This window comes from Varroa jacobsoni, unplaced genomic scaffold, assembly GCF_002532875.2.
Source record: "Varroa jacobsoni isolate VJ856 unplaced genomic scaffold, vjacob_1.0 scaffold_253, whole genome shotgun sequence".
In the NCBI taxonomy this organism is placed as follows: Eukaryota; Metazoa; Arthropoda; class Arachnida; order Mesostigmata; family Varroidae; genus Varroa; species Varroa jacobsoni.
Genome location: NW_019213155.1, coordinates 535,233 through 556,132, shown reverse-complemented (window position 1 = coordinate 556,132; position 20,900 = coordinate 535,233). Strand labels below are relative to the sequence as shown.

General features: G+C 44.2%; 1 protein-coding gene across 1 annotated transcript in view; it reads left to right on the top strand.

The window, feature by feature from the left end:
• LOC111258645 (uncharacterized) overlaps positions 1-20,900 on the top strand; it is a 106,157-nt gene that overhangs the window by 64,218 nt on the left and 21,039 nt on the right. The window contains exon 4 of the mRNA XM_022830079.2: positions 10,009-10,111. Within this exon, the coding sequence (XP_022685814.1) occupies positions 10,009-10,111 (103 nt within the window). The remainder of the gene's footprint in view (positions 1-10,008; positions 10,112-20,900) is intronic.

Sequence of the window (20,900 nt, the reverse complement as noted above, 5' to 3'; positions counted from 1 at the left end):
ATCTATGGAAGTACCGGGCACAGGTATTGCTGGTCATCTACTACTACGACAGTAGATCATCGTATCTACTTCATATCGCTGATAACAGGAAAAGCAGTTGTAGTTCAACGATTGCCGATGCTGTTGCTATGAGGATGCGCGTGTATATGGGGATGTGTCGATCGGTGCCGAGTGCGTATCGTCGTCATTAACACGTTACGATTACGTGCAATTATCATGAAATCGCACAAGGAGCACAAGATAATGAGGAACTCACTAGCCACTGGCCAAATGTGTCGCCGCAAAAGATGACTCGTAGGTCTTTTTCTATTGCGAAGTGGTGCAGCTTTTATGGATCTCGTGGTGCAAAATGTCAGTCTACAGAAAAGCAAACGATGACAAAAGCACTAGCGACGAGTAATTGCATTGCATTTACTGAGGTTTAAGAGGAACAGGCAAGGAAGGAAATTGGCTTTGCTGAATCGGCATGTAACAAGGCTGTATCGCATCACTTCAGATGCATATTCGGTACACAAAAGCTATGGCGACATAGTAAGAACTTGATGAACTGGATAATAACAGTACCTGAACCAGGCAAAACTCTAGCAATACATCTAACGATTGCTCGTCGAACGTTTTTGTTCTTTTCTACAAGTTCAACATAAGGCTATAACAACATAAGGTATTCACCCTTATGCAGCAAGGTTTCGTTCTGTGGCCGTAATGCCGTAAAATATCGTTCCGTCGCTGGCTACCTTGCTGAGAATGGGTATGTGCATATTGGCTTGGCCACTAATCGATATGCGTCGTACTTCAAGCACACACGTATCTCGCAATGATACTTAACTATATGTTCTAAATTCTACGTCCGGCAATGCCGTCAACCGCTGCTTCAAGTGGCTGGCTAATCCTGGTACCTGTTTACGCCGTTGCGAACTAGAACCCTTACCTCTCCGCAAGTTCAGTAAGCAAACACGTAGGCCGCTGGTTCTGGCGGGCCACATCTTCGTCCGGCTTTAAAAGAACAATTTCGGCCATATAAAAGGAAAAAAAAATTAAAAGGAACCCATTATGGCGTTTTAATTGCACAACATCAGTGCAATTGATATTTGCGTTAGCGTAACGAAGATATAGGTCGTCTATCACTTCTGAATTGGGCCAGATCGAAGAACTCCAATTCTGAGGTCGGCTTCCGTTAACCAAATCTATTAATAACGACAGCAATTTGACTGGATAAATGCGGGCTGACGTCGAAATATCGGATTCTTAGCTGACAAGAAACAATAATCATTAAAACACCGAGCAGACGATCTTCTAGCATGCCCACTCAATTTGACGCTACCTTACTGAAACAATCTGTATTGCGCACAAGTCTTATGGTTGCTACTGTTGACCATGACAGGTAGTTTGATTTATGATCGGGGTCCGGCATAAAATCATGCTTCACCTTTTCCTCTCATTCAGCTGAAAAAAACAAGCACAAACCTCAGAAAAGTTTACCAAACACTAGAAAGATTTGTGGCTATTGAACGAATCAATTCGGCTTACTACTCGTATAACAATTTCCATCTATTTGATAGATCACTGATTATTCTTTAGAATTCTATTATAGTTTCAATGAGCCACTATTTTGACGACGGTCAGAGTGCGCCATCGCTCTGCGAGGTTACCGTCTTTACCTGCATGGTGCATCGATATCCTTAGCGAAAGTAGAGGGGAGTGTCAGAGGAATGTTATTTTTGCTACTGATCGACGAGTCCTATGATGCCAGTAATTGAGGTTAGGTTACGTTGGTATGCTTTTGTCTAAGTCTCTTTGCTGCTAGTGAGCCAGCTCGTTGATGAACGAAAGAATTGGAAGCTTCAGAGGAAAAATCCGAAAACCGATAGGCCATTGGTCACTGAGACCACCATCTACTACACTGTTGAGGAAGAAATATGGGTACGGGCAAAAGATACTGAGTGTTTGCCTTCAAGAGTGTAGCACATATTACTTCGCCAACGCCTGCTAGGCCCGACGACCACAATGGGCCGCCTTAATACCTCTTGTAACGAACCGGCGTCTAGCAATCGGCCATAGCAATGTAAAACTAACAATCTCGAAAACGTTTTACCAGCAGAAAGGCGCATTGGCGTAAGCCACCCGTGCTTCAGTCTTACTCTAAATCGTTCAGCATCCTCTCGAGCCAGACCGGGTTTGACCAGCACTGAACAACAATCTGGAAGCTCGCTTCTGTCCGCAATACCTAGATGCGGCAAATATTCATCAGATTGTGCGCATGTATAACCTGCCCATCATCGAGCAGGTCTGCGGCGAAAGACTTTCGTTATAACTGTCTACGATAATTTATTATCTTCTATTAGTAGTTGTGCTACGTGCGCTACTCGCCGCCGCGCGACAGCAAAGCTCAGTTGAAATCAGCAACCCGAAATATCATACTTCATCGAAGGGATCGCTTCATTCTCACCACAGAACGCCGACGCCACGCAGCGCAGCCAAGCTCATGCATCGACATTTGCAATCTATGGACGGGAGGAGAACGACAAGGAGGAATGGGGCGTGGTGACATGATGACAGTGGCAGTGATGTTTGCATCGTCCACCGTTGCCTTTTACTTCTACTAGTAGCATTGCGGCGTCTTTTTCTCCCTATCCGTGTGTTATTTTGTGTCAAGAAAGACACTTTCTTGTCATAAAACATAAGCCAGCAGGACCACAACATCGAACATTACTGTTTAGGAGGACGTCGACTTAGGCGGCAGCGGGACAGATCTCAAGAATAACAGGGCCAGCGGCCCGCCCGCTAGATAGCCAAGAATACACTCACGCCCGCGTCATGTGGCACAGACGCACAGGTCATGTGGCAGCGACGAAGGCAACTGATCCAGCTGCATTTAGCGATGGAGATGGTGCGTCCGGAGGACTTTACCGAGACGGGAGTAAAAGGGGGCAAAAAGGAAAAAGAAAGCTTCCTGTCGTGGACTTGTTTGGCCAATGCCGCTGTCGCCTTCTTTTTCCTTCACTGCAAGATAGGCCAAGAAATCCGGTGGCCAGCAGCCGAACCACTATCATGACCAGCTGGGTTTTCGTGTACTTCTATGTCAGCCAGTGATGTCTGTGGCACTCGATGGTCAATCGTTTTCGAGACCATTACAGATGCTGCTACTAATGCAGCTAAGTAAGCAGGCCCCGGCGTGGAAAAGGGAGGGACCATCACCCAGACCACGACCACAATAGCGGCTGCGACCGCAGCCGTTGGCGTGGCGGCGACGACAGCAGCAGCCGCCGCCGCCGCCGAGTCACATCGCTCCCCGTAACAGCAGCAGTCCGTTGGCAAAAACCAGCAGCTACGTCGACGCTGGTTGGCAGCCACTATAATAGTACGATTTGCTGTCTATAACAACCGACAGCATTTCGGTTTCGTCATGGCTGTTTTTCTTATTACAGCTTTTGTTGCTGCTGTTATTGTGCGCCGGCTATCTTTAGATGATAACTCCCGCTGATCCCTTCAGTAAACCGCTGGCTGGCAGCGGCGGTAGCGTGATGTCATCGCAGCACCCCATACGAAAGGACAGTTGGCAGATGATACAGTGTGGATGTTGGGCGGGAAGATAAGGAAATTACCAACCAACACACAATAGAACAGAGCAGTAGAATATAATGATGATGACAGCGGTGCTGCGTCTGAACGACGATCTAGTATTGTTTTCATTGATGAGCCGACATAAACGCTGTTTCTCAGTCGTAACTGATTATGCTGCTGCACTTAGTTAGTGTGCAGAAAGACTGCTTGTTGCCATTTGCGTGGCCCCTTCTTAGGAAAGCGAGTATACGAGACGCGGGCGACGGTCAGTTCGTCCCAGAAGCTTGCCACTCATTGCCATTATGTCGTTCGATTGATCAACAGTACGACGACGACGACGATGGTCACGAGCATCAATCCCCACTCCTTTCGTTTGTTACAGTTCGACATCCGTCATCACTAAGGTAGGGTTGCCAAGAAAATAACAGTCGATGATGTCAAGTCGCCGTCGGCGGATACGGCAGCGACAAATGACGACGGAGTGAAGCTCACGCAGGCTCGCAAATTGCGAAAGGCGCATGGATGAGAAAAACCTGATGCGTTGCGACGTTGTTTGATCCGCCCCACCGCTATTGGCTAACGACGACAGTGTCGGTAGCACCGACAACCTGATAAGGTGTATATTCTACTCTTATTGCTGCGGTTGCAGGTGACGCGGCCCTTTGAAGAACAAAAGATGCTAATGCATTCATAGATATGTACCTATGTAAAAAAACATGTAGTGACTGAGGGAAGCACCGATGCCCATTTATGCATACAGTCATGACAGAAGATGCCACTTCATCATGCTATGGCTGGCGCTCCTAGACAGGGCATAGGTAATTGGTAATAGACAAAATAGCAAAACCGTCCATAAAAAATATCATATGGGACCAAGATGCAATATTAGCGCAAAAAGCTAGTTAACATAATATGCCGCTCTGGTACTGAAGATCACCTATCGACCGTTGCCCCTTGGTGTTCCTCCTTTACTGAAAAAGAAATGTGTGTGTCTCTCTATCTCTTATTGAAGACGTATTTCAGTGTGGCTGGCTTTTTTTATGATGCTCTTTCTAGTTCTTCAGTTTATGTCATTCCCTGATTCTGTCTCAGGATAGGAGAATGCGGCTGTACATAGTAGTTCTCAAAAGGGAACAGCACCTATTCTGCATGACCTGCATACTTCTTGTATCTGCTATTTTGGACTAAGCGTACCTGAAAAATGACAAACACAATTATGCCGGTTGCTGTTGCTATGTTTATGGCTTGTTCTTGAATGGTGGCCAACGTTGGTTTCGAGCGGCACGTCGTTTAGCTTCATATTTTATCCTTTGCTTCTAATCTAGAACAGGCTCTACGCAGCAGCATGTTCGAAGAAGAAGAAGAAGAAGAGGAAGAAGAGGAAATTTTGAAACGAAGATGAAAGACAAAAACACGGTTGTCGTTAATGGACGAAAAGGACTCTATTAATTAACGTAAAATAAGGCAGAATGAGTGCAGCGGCGGCTGGGTCGCCGGCTTGCGTTCTCTGCGCGACTAACTCTATACCGCGTTATGCTTCGAGTCACAAGCTTACGGAATCAAAAGGAACACGTAATTCAGCATTCATTGTTGAATTTGGTTCGTCGAGGTATCTGTCGATTCTGATCTGTTGGGCAGGTGGCAATTAACCGTTGGCAGTACGGTCAAACCATGGATGCCATTATTATCGTTGCCAAGAGCCATAGATGTGTACCTACGTGTACAATGCTTTCGCGATGACAGGCGTTGGACATTTTTTGATAAACGTCGGCAGAAGGTGCTGATCTAAGGTCACGCATTTTGTTGTGCCTGTTGCGGTGCAATAGTGCAACAGCTTACGACGTATTGGACAGGTGGATACCCGCAGGCGAGCGAACACATGGTCGGCCAGTGATCTGTTGCCGACCTAGAGCGGCGGCTGTAGCACCGACATGTACAAAACAGATGCCAGCAGCGGACATAACGAGCTACGCAAACGATAGGAATGCCCTGTTGCTGGTAACTAGCCAGATGACTGAACCATGCTTACCTTCAGAAGCTAGCAAACGACAATTTCTTCTTACTGCTTATACTGAGGTTTCTGCATCGCGCAGAGATCTGTCCCCCCATCCCGAATGACCGATGACAGTTCCACCGTTCGTTACGACCGGTGGTGGACAGTCAGCGTCGAAAAGCTGCTTCACCAGAGTTGTCGTAACGGTAGTGTGATACTGAAGGAAGCGGCATTCGGTAGAGCATTGTTATAAAGCCAGCATGCAAGCTAAGGCAATCGAAGGAGAGCCCGAGACCTGACCGGCATGCGCCAGCCATGTGACCGTGAGATAACTCGCCGTTGTTTTTGTTTTCATCTCGCTCTTTCACAGAGCGCTCTTCCTCTCAGTTTGCAAAGAGGAAGATGGAAAAGATAGGGGAAAGCGTAAACCAGAAAAGCATTACCATTACAGTAGTAATTAGCACTGGCATCTACGATTTTTCGTTCGCTCTGAATGCGTGTGTGTTTGGCAAATTAAAGAAAGTAATATTAATACTCCTGTTTAGTTCGTAACTGCTCTAAATAAAAACAAAATATGGTCAGTGACAGATACCTCACCAATATTCGTTCATAGGAATTCAGCCTTTCGTCAACCTGAAGAAGGGTGCTACGGGAAATTAAGCAAGAGACATTTACCTTGTCCTTTCAAGGCAGGGAAACAACGAGTAACGCTCAAGCCGGAATCTTTTCCAAAAAAAACATTTTCATTGAAACGAGATGAGAGAACTATAAACTCTCGCCATCATACGACCATAATAAACAAATGCGTGGAAATATACACATATATATAATAATGCAAACATATATTCTTATTACTATTATCTCGCTGTTTGTCACAACAATTATCCCTGATATGTCTATCAGGGTCTCTTATATGAAACATACTGTTCTGCACATCGGTACTTAGCTGTACACGTATGTATATATATACATTTGTAGCATCGCAATGGTTACCTCACGAATCGTCGTCGCTATTTCTCCTGTAGGCATGATCAGATGGCGTTCGTCTTAAGAAATATTTCATTCTTCAATTGCGAAAAAATTTACCGAGATGACCATCTTCGCGTAACACATAGACACCTTTGGAAGACCATTTCTTCTACTAGACGGTGATGGTTATAGATGTGCTGTAACGTCTGTATATGCGTCTGCACGGATGTGCAGGTTACTCATCTGAACTGCGTGAGTGTGCGCAGTGTCTTTTCTGTTTACGTGCGTTTGTGTTCTTATATTTGTCTCATCGAATTACCTGGCCATTACAAAGGGGATATGGTATGCACAAACTGGACAAAAAAATTCAATGTCCAATGTTTTTGTTGTACGGTCTGTGTGTCTTGATAGTTTTCGTTCAGTAGAAAGAATAGGCCTTTTCGAGCTATCTTCAGCGGCCTGTTGTCCAGCAATCTTGTTAATACAGCCACCTTTGTTACGTGTTCTATGTCGTATAGTATATGTTCTTGATTAGTGATTCTATGTGTATCAGTGGCTAGTAACATCGAACAACTTATCTGACAAGTTGCAATTGAAAAGCAGGCACAAAAAACCGACCGTGCCAATAAAGCGCATGATAGAGTTTCCGTCCGCCAAGAAAAAGCACAAAACACGAGGGTACTAAAGATTAAATGAGATTTCTATTTTTAGTCTCGGGAAGAGTTTTGCCGTCATTGGCTTATAATCTATATTGTGCGACGAATTTTCGATGGAAGGAGAAGTTAGGCTGGCGAGGAAGAAATATATCGAAGGCAACGCAAGCGCAGACATTACGACAAAGCAAGAAATAAATTAGACCTTATTAATATTTCTTCTATGTTTCCGTTATCTTTTTTTTGACCACGATTTGTTATTTCATTGGAAGCATATGTTACTACACTACGACAACAGCAAAAACAGCACAAAATCATGTCCCGACAAAATTCTACCGTCGACGTTCGCAGCGTTAAGTGCAGAAGCCACTTTGGTCAACAAACCAATGAACATAGTATCAGCTGACGACAGATACGAGCAACAAAAGCAGGCACAGAGAACTAAAATAGGCATACATGCAGAGGACATGCTGAAGATCCGCCAGATGACGTACGCACCTCAGCGTTGCAATTCCTACTGCCGTTAGACGGAGTATATCAATATTTACATTTTGTAATTTACCTCACCACTGGTGCTGCTACGATCCCAACGATGTATTTTTCGTCTCGCCATCATCATGTAGCTATTGCTATTCTTTCTGTTACGAGCTGTTATTAGTTGGTCGTCTGTTAGGTAGAACAAATTAATGAAGACTATAACCCCTCATCATCCTGACATTTGCGGACAGTGGGCTTCCTCAATGTTTCCCTGTCATTGGATGACGCCTGGTCACTTCATGATGAGATCGTTGTCTAATATTTAACGAAAAGTACTTCTTTTAGATAAACGTACATCGTAGCAACGTTTACGAAAATAAAAAAATCGGCTGCATTTGCTAACGCTGATGATACAAGCTACATATGATATATATACATCGTCAGTCGATATAGGTTACACATGCGTGCGTATATGCTGAAGGAAAGATTACGTTGCCACGGCAAGGGGATCTCATTGTATTGATTGTCACAAGTGACCGAATGCTTGGTTTACGTCAAAACGTAAAGGCAAAATCTGCTCCCAGTTAAAGGAATCAAACGTTCGTTCCATTAGCCTCACCGGGGTTCGTTTTGCGATAAGGCGTACAATCAAGGTCCGTTGAGTGCTTGCCATCGCTGTTCCGAGATGCGTTTATTTCCGAATCGACGTTACGTACTCGATTTTCACGCAGATCAAACGGATAGCAACGAACTCTGGGTCGAAACGTAACAAAAAACATACATAATCTTCCTTGTTGAAAACTAAGAGCCCTATTATGCAGCGACAAAGTCATCATTTCTATCGCCATTTTTGTTGCTTTGGGTGTCGCCTGAAGCAGGTTTCTAGAAGCGACTAGTTCATCTTGCTAATCTTTTTTCTCTGTTGGCTGCGTGAATTCACGTTAATCTTGTTAATTTTTCTCTGGCGATCGTTAAACGTATTGCCGCTAATGGATTTGCTACGACAATGGACAATTGGATGTGCGTCGGTGGTCAGCGCAATCGATGAAGGTCCACGCTGCTGAGGCGTTGGCCGAGAGCCGACTCGAGTCTCGACGAAAAGGCCCATTTAGGCAAGGTACGTTAGGCAAGATAGGTCTCAGACAAACCATATGAAATCGGCGAAAGTCTTGACGGCCACACCGGGTCTAGCCGAACATCTTCGACTGATTCATATGAACAGCTACGGCTGCGGCATTAAATGTCGTCATCTTTGTCCGTGTCTATTGGCGTGGTACGGACGGTTTCTTAGGTGGTGCACTTGTGGTTCTATTGTTCTTGACTAACGCCAGTGCTGCATCTGTTACATTAGTGTCTGGTTGTGATTTGACCGATATTCTACTACTGGATATAGTCAATACGTAAACACAGACCCGGTTGATGTGTTGAAACAGGGCGGGTTGCCACCTTTCTCTTAGCAACCGCTGCTACGCAACACTTCTCCTTGGCTGATTTGGCTGACATTACTACGACGACGACATAGATACACGTACATAGCGGAATTCCAGTCAGCCGACAAGAACGGCAGATTTTTCTTCGTAATGGAAACGGTAGAGACGACAGCGGCGGTAGCAGTGGCGCTATCGACATAAAGCAAACCAGCCAACCAATTGAGCCCAACGCCAAAATCGGCAGGAGGAGCAGCAGCTAACTACAGCTGCACCATCAGCAGCTGGGCGGGTAGCTTTGAATTCTTGTCGCCTCGGAAGCTGGCGTAAACACAGACACAGTAAACTGCGGTCGGAATTCAGCATCGTTTGCCCGTATATATATATGCTTACCATAATGATATTACTCGCGGTGCCGCTGACGTTCGTGGCGAAGATGATGATGCTTGAATGTTTGCTTCATTTGGAGCGGCACGTGATTATTCCTACCATCCTTGTACAGAATAATTATTTGAAGCTTACATTTTTTAGGAAATAAAGCGGGAAACGTTCAGCCATTTCAAGGGAAACTAAAACAGGACGAATACTGTTTCGCAATAGCTGCTGCTGCTGCTGCGTAGCTGGATGGGGGTGACGTTCAATGAACGTGCCCGCAATGGCGGAAAGTTAGCTTCTCACTGTGAACCAAATTTAAATGCTACTACCCCACTGGAACGTTTCTTCTGCACTGCAGAGTTCGTCTTGTCATAGCTTATAAATGAGTGCAATTCGTTCCCGGTTGCAATAAAGCAACAGCTTCTTTTGTGGGAGAAATTACGAATTGAGGACGACACATTTCTTCGACGATTTGACGAAGAGGAACGGCCGATTCAGAACGCATATCTGGGTCATATTGTAACGCATTAATACCAATTTTGTATGGTTACAGGAAAGCCTCTTTAACGGCTGCCCTTGGGCGAGAGGATGAGGTCGATAAACAGCGTAAACTTGCGGAGATGCTACACCAACTCCACACTCTACGACAGCAGATGGTGAGTGAGTGAGTGACGCGGGCCGGCCGGCCAGCCGGCCGGCCGGCCAGCCTTTGCGTTAACTGATCATGTAGACATTTAGCTTTAGACAGGCCCAACAGTCATACAAAAATGAGTGACCATTTTGGTTCAGTTCGAAAAATAGTGGACAAATGCACAAAATGGGCTAAGTATTTAGCATTCATAATACCGTTACGAAAACAGTAGTTTGACATCAACGCCAATAGCGTCCGTTCTATGCCTGTCAGTTAATAGGCATACTAATTCCACTAAAATTATAATGAGACCTCGTTTATTTGACAATTTCTATCAGGGTGTATGGCGAGCGATTTAATTGTCAATCAAATCACTGCTTTCCATGATTACTTTTTCATTCTGTACGATTTCCGTAGCTTGACTTTTTTTGCCCAGCAAATATGGCTGAGTAATCTAAATTGTGAGACTCCTAAATCGTTGGATTCCATTATGATGGCATAAACTTATTAAGAACGTATCGCAGGTTTGCGTAGATATTCCTTCGGGTAATGCGATGCTTAGGCCTGGCTGTACAAAATAGGCTAAATTAAACAGGCAACTTGAACAAATGGAACAAATATTGTTACGTTTATTTACTTTGCAGGATATTTATTACTCGTTAACTCACTAAAAGGCTATTGCGGTAACTAAACGAAACAAACAAAAGCAGAGTAACGATAATAGAGAGGATATAGATAAACTGCGGGAGCGACTGAACGAAAGTGACTGGGTCGTGCTCAGAGATTCACGTCACTCGCTGATAAAAAACAACGTATAAAACAGTTACAAGGCAGCAGAACGATGCCGATATCTCGTACCCATACATACACACACAGATACATGTTTTCAAAGGAGAACAGATAGAGCGAAAAATGAACATTCGAGTAATCTATGCTCGCAACTCTTTGCGGATTGCCTTGGGCAATCCGAGTTAATATATATAATACAGAATACAATGGTATGCATAATTAGAAGGTACGATTTACACACGGTCCCGCTTGTTTCTCTAGTAATTACATTATTTTTTACTGTTATTTTTGTTTCTTTTTCAACTTTCCTTTCGTTGTGCCGCTAATCTTTTATACGAACGGGACCTGCCATAATTGCCTGGACGCTAGGAATTAGATAAAAGTTTTCCAACTCGCGACTGACTCTCAGCTTCTGTTCACTGTATATTGAACTACCTCGAATTTGAACCGCGAGGTACAACCACGGTGGTCATCCAAAAAGGGCTTGCGACGTAAGTAGGCCCATTTCAGCTTTCCGTTAAAACACGATGAACGCAGGCTTTCGTTACGGAACGTCTGCTCTCAGGTGAGGTACATTATGCTATGTTTCCTTCTTTCTATCTACCTGTCTAATCTATCGATTGTTAACTCTCCAGTTCAGGTCTTGCTGGACTTATCTGGGCTTCTTCTCTAATACACCAATGAAATGGCATGGCAATGATATGCCATAGCAATCATTTTCCAACCTTCAATTATCCATGGCCACGCGTTGACTGTTCCCATAGCAACACACATTTCCTGCCACACCGCCCCCGACGTTGAACACTGACAGCAAGGACCTAGCGGAGAAAAGGTACATAAAGGGTTGTACGAAACCGAACTGCAAATGAACTGAGGTCGTAGATGTAGTGTTTCTAGATAAACAACAGGTGCTAATGGGTGTGATAGTTTAGCTGGGTCTAATAGTCTCCCAAGAACTGCGCATGAGTAAATTATAGGAAGGTAGCCATTGTTCTCAGGCTGTAAGCATGTTCCAGCGTCTGCTGATGCTGAATTACGCCGTGCACGAAAGGATTGTTGACATTAAATGGAAAATGATTAAGAGAGAAATCGTGGTCGTGTAATATTGATTTTAGGCGACGTACGTCGCGCTTTCGCGGTCTCTACTACGAAACTATGTTAGGAATATAAATAATAGAAATTTCCTAAAAAGAAGTGTTTTTACAATATTGTTGACTTTCTGTTTCAATTTGACAAACAAGACAAGTTTGGCAGTGTCTATTATCATAGGCGAATATGTACACTATAATAGAAATAGCAAAAAAATAAACAATAGTAGAACATCTCTACGCTGTACTGGGTACGGTGTCAGCGTACGCACCGTTTTCGTCCTCTTCGCCAAACGACGAAAGGTGGTGCTGCTGATTGACAAGGCGTTCGTTCTGTTGGAAGGCGCCAACGATGACGCTTCCAATCTTTAGCAGCGGCAACAACAACAACGACAGCGGAAAGAAGCAGCGGAGACTACGCTTGATCTACCATATCTGCTCGATGCATCTTATATCGTCGTCGATCTGATGGCATTTGTTGCCAAGACGCGTGAGGCGGCGGCCAAGCGTATTCTTTTTCGTCAGGAGAGAGAGGAGTATGCACGAACAATGCAACAGCGCACAACTGCGCTCCTCGGGCGACAAAGTCGCATTCAGTGAGTTGGGAGAGAAGAGCGACAAGGGACCGCGAGGATCGGAGAACACGAGCTTCATCAGCATCAGTCGTGAGCAAGCCACAATAGTTGTCGAAGACCATCGACTGGCGAATAGAATTGAAAGACAATTCGGTACCTGGGTGACGCTTCTTCTATTATTCTCTCATGTTGCTTTCGTCGTCGCCATCTTTAGTGGCCTATATGACACCGCGTGCAGCTCCATAAACAGCAACGCTACCTATTTCCCTACGAATGCTTAGTAGCAGCGGCTGGCGGCCAGCACCAGCGCTGCCGCTCGCCGAAAACCACAACCACTTTGACGTTTTAAAAGATTTATTAGAAGAGAATGAAACAGGAGAAGATGAAGATGCCGAGCAAATAAGAAGAAAATAGCGACAACGCACTTCGACCGTCTCGTTGAGAATAATCCAGCACGATTTGAAAAAGAAACTGTCATCACCATCGCCGCCGCCGCCGCCGCCGCCGCCGCCGCCGCCGCCGCCGCCGCCGCCACTACAAGTAACGTCAGATCTGTCGATTAGAGTTGACATTTTTTCACTTTCTTAAATTTGGCACGAACAGCGACGTCAGCAGCGCCACCAGCGGCAATAGGTCGTTCGTCACATCGTAGCATTCGATCATCGTTTACGACGACGCTGGCGCCATCGTCTCGGCTGATTATTCAAATGTAAAAAAATATTAGGCCCTATCTTTTGCCGATAATAAGGGCTGATCTGCCTATGGTTGAGGATTCTATGACAATGAGTCACACATATACCCAATTAAATCAGATGTAGTGGGCGCCCTTTCGTCCTTGGTTCACTTTTGGTCATTTTGCTGTTCCTGCTGTCACTGCTATTGGCCTCAGTCAGCGTCAAAAACCATTTTTAAACAGGCCCTGATTCCGCCCGAGACTCGCTATCAGGGCCTGCAAAGGGCAAAAAGCAGCATCGACTGATCGCACGAGCTCCAGATCGCTTGAGAATAATGTAAGTCCTCATCACCATCGCACATATTAGTACTAGTATGCTAGGTTGACCTAAACGGTTCCGGTTTTACACCTTCAGCCGCCGTTCAAAAACCGTTAACAAGCACGTTGGCACTCAGCCTTAAAGCAAGCCTCGGTTTTTGTCCCTACCGTGAAAATATCCGAGAGACTGAGGCGTTCGATTTTATGAACCACTGAACCACCTCCCAGATTTTGAGATAATTACGCTGCACGGCCTTCCGGCGTCAACGTTATTATCGCTATCAGTATTATCACTACCATGGTGATTTTGATGTCTATTATACGAATATAATAATAATAAGATGCATATATATTCATCATTCATGGGATGCACAGTTTGGGAGACTATGGTAAAATAAAGAGGAACGAGCAAGTCACACGAGGGCTGAGGAACTGCGCATCTTGGCGGGATATAACGGGATGGACAATCGATGTTACTGAAGCTACTGCGACTGCAGCTGCTGTCTTATTTTCTAAGACGGACACGTTCTTAGCGATATTTAACAATGAAAATGTCGCAAATATTGTGTGCGTTCGTCTTCCCGAGCCCACTAACATCGCGAAGCCAAAAGACAGACGGATACTATATACAGATAAGTGGACAAACGACGAGACAGACAAGTGAACTTCCCAGGAATAACACTACTGAGTATTTACGATTCGCGTCTTCTTTACTCGATCCTAATATGATCTTCCGAGTCCCGTCGTGACCATCATCGGAAATATATCACTTATAAGATTAATGTATCCCTAGACGTCTGTCGATGTTCAAACCTCCGTTCATTGGCTATCAAGTCATCACTCCGTGCATTTTTAGCGTACCCTATCAATAGCCGTGAAGCAAATAATTAAACAGGTGTTATTGACACTCTATAACGATCATAATAATTAAGCACACGTATTTTTTTATGTTTTTCTTTTACTATCATAATGCACAATACAGGTCCTCAAAATAAGCCCATGCACGTTCCACGTCGACACACTAATACCCCAGTTATAGGGAATTGTATAATCAAAGCGAGGAAAAAATACGTATAAAAAAACTTCAACGACCAACGATCCGAACGTTCGCTCGGCTTACAGGACAGTTTTTTTTTTACTTTGGCAATCATTTTCAAAAAAAATCGATGATACTTATGTAAAAAGAAGGGATGCAAATATTCGATAATTAAAGCATTATTGTTATTAAATTAATTACACTTATATATAAATGTTACCATATAAGCAGGTTAATTGGTTTACGGAGAAGTTAGAACGAGTCTTCGAGTCCGCCTAGAATAATCTGTTCTGACCATAATCATTAATTATTTTGCTATTCTTCTGATAAACTTCTAGATTTGAAAGATTGAATAGTCGATTTCATTGTATAATAGTGCTGCTGCGATTATGATCTTCTGTTGATAGGAAAAAAAAAGCTCCTCGAGTCCTAGCCTTTGATATCAGCTGACCGACACTTTGGGTTCCACGTATCTGGATCTGCTGCGTCCTATGGCCCACAACATAGATGCTGACATTTATAGTCTACTATGTAAGCCATCTCTCTTTGAAATTTTAATACTCAATAGCTAGTGTTGGAATATTCATCTTCTTTTATGGCTCAGAGTCCATAACTTTCCGTTATTGGTATAGATAATCTCGATGTATTTCGATACGATCCGACCGGAACGCGCTAAGTTTAGTTGTCCTCCTGTTAAATTAATGCCGGGGGCCAAATGTACATGACCTATTTTTTTATTCAAGTAAATTATAGCTACATAGGCGATCGATTGCTACATATTCTATTAGCGTCCGTATGCCCACCGAGACACAACAGCATACACAGTTCTATGAAGCAAATCATAACCAACGAGATAGCCGAATAGTTACTTTGTCTATATCATAGCCGTCACCATATAGCAAACGTCTTAGGCTAGACGAGTCCGACGTCAACGCAGCGACTGCCCCTCCATTGTCGTCGCCGCTGTCACACAGTGACTGGTGCCTATCGTGTGATATCACAAAGTATGAGCTGGTCAGATGAGCGGCGCGGAGACTAGTGCTGCGAATCGTACCACAGCATGAGAACTACAGAAGATAGGACGAAACCGCACACTCGATCATGCGTCCCTTATCGAGTATTGTCCGTTAAATCAACGAAAAGTCGTTCACATTGTCGTAAAGCTGGGAGAGAACTTGTTGTTCTATGGAAAAAAGTCATAACAAGTAAAACATAAGCTAAACATAAAAATACATCATGTAAACTAGGACGTTTAAAATAGCCCACTGATACAGTTGGCTGTCGGACGACATCGACGGATCGGCTCTCCACGTCACCTATAGACGTGTGCTGTCCGGCGAGATGGCAGTGCCGTATTAACAATGGCCTAGGCCAACAAGCATATCAAGTCCAAGCTCTGAGTTTTAGGGGAAACAGATCGCCTCGTACTCATCGATTTTATAACACGATTATCTTTTGTCCTTTGACAATAGATTAGGAAAAAAAATTCAAATCGAAATTGGTCGGTACCGGTGAACCTTGGGGTCGAAAGTGGCATATATAAAAATGCCAAATAGATGCGATTTGAGAGTAATGCTCAGGATATTAATCAGAGATACATCTTTAGGAAAGAACTTGCCACGGAACGCGTCCTCAGGCAGATAAGCGGCATGGAGCCGACAAGTCGCACAATCAGTCAGATAGCGAGGGTATCGGTAGCAAACAGGGTTAGATTGATATTAGTGTGATTTAAACAGAACTCACCAGAAAAACATATCAAGTCGGTATGTATTTTGTATGCGATATACAATACATTTTCACATCATTCTGTGCATGTGCTCGCTGCTTCTCTTCTGTTCTTCCTTTCTTTTTTTTTTTTTCTACTTTGCTCTCATCTGCTCGTTATATTTCCACGTTTCGATTCGTGTTTCAGCAGGGGTGCCTCGATCGGGGTTACTTCTTCTCCGTTATCGAATGAAATGACGGAGCCGCATCGTCTGCTATGTTTGAATTCGCTGGCTTGATCTTACGTTCGTCCTTCTTCATCGATCTTTTCCGCTCACTCGCCGCCCATTTGTTATATAATATTTTTTTTCGGTTTAGCAGCGAGATTCTTAAGCGATTTTTCCTTATTCCGGTACCTCTATGGCTGGTTCCCTTCGGATTGGTGACTCAAGTATTTGGAAGTGAAGTAGAAATACGGAACACTGACGCACACACCTACTTATATTCTAAAAACTTGCCCTACGGAAAAGTTGAGCCTTTTACTAGAGATTCATTAACGATGTATTTATAGTTGCTAACTTCTTGTTCCGGATGGAGGCAGCGTTCGATTTGAACATTGAAAGATTGCTCAGCTATAGTATCGAGTAGCTTCTAATGCAACGAATACGAACCATGTCGTTCCCTTCTGATAAGCTGTCAGAAATCGGCTGTTTTATTCTTTCCAACAACATAATTGTTCTTTAATTAATATCCATATATTATATAGTTCGGTTATCACGCTACGGCAGAAGCCGATACTCTTCATTGTAGGCATACAGCGGGGCTTTTGCTCGCTTTGTCGCTAGTTACGTGCGCCTAAATATGCATCGTAAGCCTCCGGCCTGTAGGCCTGCGACATTACCGACGGACGATCGACAACATAGCTCTCAGAACAGATAGAACAAAAAGAATAAACTTATAATTTGCGTTGAGAAAGACCAATTTTGAATAGTATAGGAATGAATCAGATGCCAATTACCTATAGAGTGATGCTCAGCAGTCTCTATAGTTAGCTGAGCTGATCAGCCGTTCGATCACATGGGTCTGTCTGAAAAGGTTGATTGTTTCAAAGGGGAAAAATTGTCTTTTCAGCTATCAAGAGGTATAGCAGCACTCTCTTTTCTTCTCTGGCATTCTCTTTCGGGCCCCAAATGTTTCGTGTTTCGGGCCCCAAATGGTATGCAGGGCAAACAGCTTATTCGCCCTGGTTCCGGAAACGTGCGGACTTACTTAAGTTTATTAATGAAAGTCCTAAAGATTGGCTCAGTGCAACAATTTTCCTCGGAACGTCTGATTACGAAACCTTATTAGTATTACAGCCAGCACTGGCATTTCGCATTTTCTTTTAATCGATTCGTTTACTCGTTAACAGGTACGTGGCTACGTGTAAACGAGACCGAATGCAACTAAGACGCGTCGATCACCGTTCAGATGGGCCTAACCATACGTGTTGCCGATAGCGAACCAGAACAGGCCACAGCGCCAACGGCGGTCACTGGACAAAAATGTTATGTTGCATAATTAACACCATAATAGTCATGGCAAACAGGACTAGTAACAAACAACAAGGCCAATTTCAGCTGGTTTAAACTAGCACGCACTTGAACATCGTACCCGTCACGATTGATCTCATTAACAGCGGCAGTCACAATGAAATAACAAGAGACAAGAGATTGCATCATAAACATGCCTCGTTCGATTGTATGTTATGCTTTTATTTCTGTTGTGCCCACTGCTCGGACGCCGCCGCGGCAGTCGCGTCTCTTTGGCGTTATCTTTGCGATAGCGCACATTAGCGGTTGACCATTCTACGACTGACAAGCGTCATCCGTGTAAACTTCATCGCTAGGTCTGTTTCTCTCGTTTGTTGTATTTTCAGTTGATTTTATGTCAAGTAGCTACTGCAACGACCATCATTGCCATTTCGATATGTTTGTCTATCTGTCTGTCTGCACTGTTTCCGTTACAGCGGCTCTTTTCCGGTTCCGTATTGTTCGCATTTTCGTCACTCGATTGGTGTTTCTATATTGTTCGCTGACCAAGAGCAAAAAACACACTCGCGCACCGTCGCGCGGTGCACGAACACGCTATCGTGCCGTAGAAGGAACGTGCACGTACAACGCTGCTGCCACTTACACGATGTTGCTTGGAGGCCGCGTCAGCATCAGTTGCTATTGGCTGGCTACAATGCTGGCAAGTGGCATTGAAGCCGAACATCTCACGTCGCTTGAAAAATAGGGTCCGTTCAGCCAGCCGCGTTCTTTCTTTAAAAGCACGAGTTCGCTTCCGATCTTGTCTTATTACATATCGTTACTATTGCTATTATTAAGGCTATTGCCGTTATCGCTGCAAGGATAGACAGCTTGTAGCATTGGCACGCAGCGGCGTCACGCACTATACGATAACGTGGCAGTGCCCCATTGAATTCGCTGTATAAAAATGCATGTTTGTATAGAGAAATTGTATGGATTCGATTATTGTTGTTGTTAATCTTGTTTCCTTTATCGCACGACTCATTGTCACTATTGCTGCCGCTTACGACTAACATAACGGCGACTGATAGAAGCAACATCTTTCCTCTCGCTGAAGTGACTCACAAGCGACAGTTGGATATTTACCCGTAATGCAGCCCTCTGATAGCTAGACATCCTCGCTAAGAACATTTGCAGGAAAAAAAATAGCGGGAGAGGTGCAGCCGCTGTATCTAAATTGTATTCCGTGGTAATCTGCGCGCTCTTTCAACATTTATGCGCGAATTTTATGTTTCCAAAGCATTGCTTCCCTTTTGGCGGATCTGTGTATTGCAAGCATGCTATTCTATGGCAGTACCATCCCTTACACCCCTATGCGCTTCCCAGTATTCTCTTATTATAACATCAGTAGTAATAAACTACAAAATAGCGCAAAGATTGATTTTCACTCGTCGCTATCAATCCCGATCAGTTGTGGTCGGGTCTTTTTTTTCTCTGCATTGTGGATTGAAACAAAGAGCGGATTGAACGTTTCGGTCGTCACCGTGGCCATCGTCGGCGTCGCTCGATGTTGCCGCTACCACAGCTGCCGCCGTCATGTGTTCACTATTTATCGATGTATACCAGCGAAGTGAAATCGCGAGAGGCAGTGGTAATATTCTGGAAGCCACACCCTCCTCCGATATCTCCGTCGGTACTCACCTTCTGGAAGAAAGGCTTTTTGTTACTCGTGAAGTGGAGCCCTTATCGTGATTATAATCTCAAGTGATAATATTATTGAAATATAGAAAATAAAAATAACGAAGTTGCCAATTATAGCAACTGGAACAGCTGTGCCGGCAGAGTGACAACGTCAAAAAGGTTTCGCCAAGATTAACATTACACATACAAGAGCTCAACAACGCTTGAACATAGACACAGACAAGCACGCAGGCACGTACGCCGATAATACGGTCTAGCAGCTACTGTTTACTATTGTGAACGAGCGTTTGTCTGTCAGAATGTATTCTATTCGTGGTACTTTTCTACCGTTGTAAACGTTCCATCCGTTAACTCTATCAGGAGCGTTTTGCTGTACCTATTCAACGTCCGTCTTCCTAGCGGCGCTCACGTCGGCTAACGTATATGCATTCGCTATTGTAACCTGTTCTCCGTGCTGTGAGTAAAAGAACTACGAAGTACGAGCAAACAATGGCCGACTGCTCATCGAGGGCCGATCTTCCTACCGCCTTCGCTTTCTTCTTCTGCTTCTATATGAGGCTCTATTTCACTGTATCGGTGATTAAAGAACTGTCGCTATCGGCACATTGAATGCTTGAATCAAAAGCCTATTCGAGCTATTGTTGCGGTAATGGCGCCCGTAACTGCACCAGCCGCCGCTGTGACCACGCCGCTAACTATGCCGGCAACCATATTCTAGAAGTGCAGTCTTTTGCTACCTGACGTCTATTGGATAGCTCAGCGTTTGCACTTATAGACGGTAATGTTAATTTGTATCATTGTACATTTTCTGCAAGGGTTGTTACTTGTCAATCGGGCAGAGAACTGGATAGCCAAATTAAAGTATAGCCACTTTCGATGAATTTTTGCAAATTCATATCTAAGACAAAAGTGTCTAAGGATTTAATTAATACAGCCAGTTGATAAATCATTCAAATTAATTAACTGACCTAACGTCTTTGTCTGGAATACGATAGACACTGGTGAGATCTTTAAAGGAGTCGGTAGCAAGCGGGCTTACTTCTAAAAGCATAGCGTTCGCTCATTTTCTCTTTATGTGCGGTGTGCATTAATCCTTTTATATATTCATATATGTTTATGGGCGTGTACGTTTGTGTGAGAATCTCCCAACAAAAATATGTCACTCTCGTAAATAATGAAGTTACCGCCGCTTGCGGCGGACGCATCTTGGAGTGGGGCTAGACACTCGCGCGGGATTGCCTGACTAGCTTTCTGCGCACTTGAGCTTTGACATTATCCTAACAATCTTTCATTTAGTAGACATGGTCGACCAGTCGGCGCTGTCTTGCAACGACAGACTTTTTTGTTAAAATTGCACATAGCGAATACCGCTTGATTGTAGGGTGGTGAATTTTCAGCACTTGCGTCAAATACTCCAGG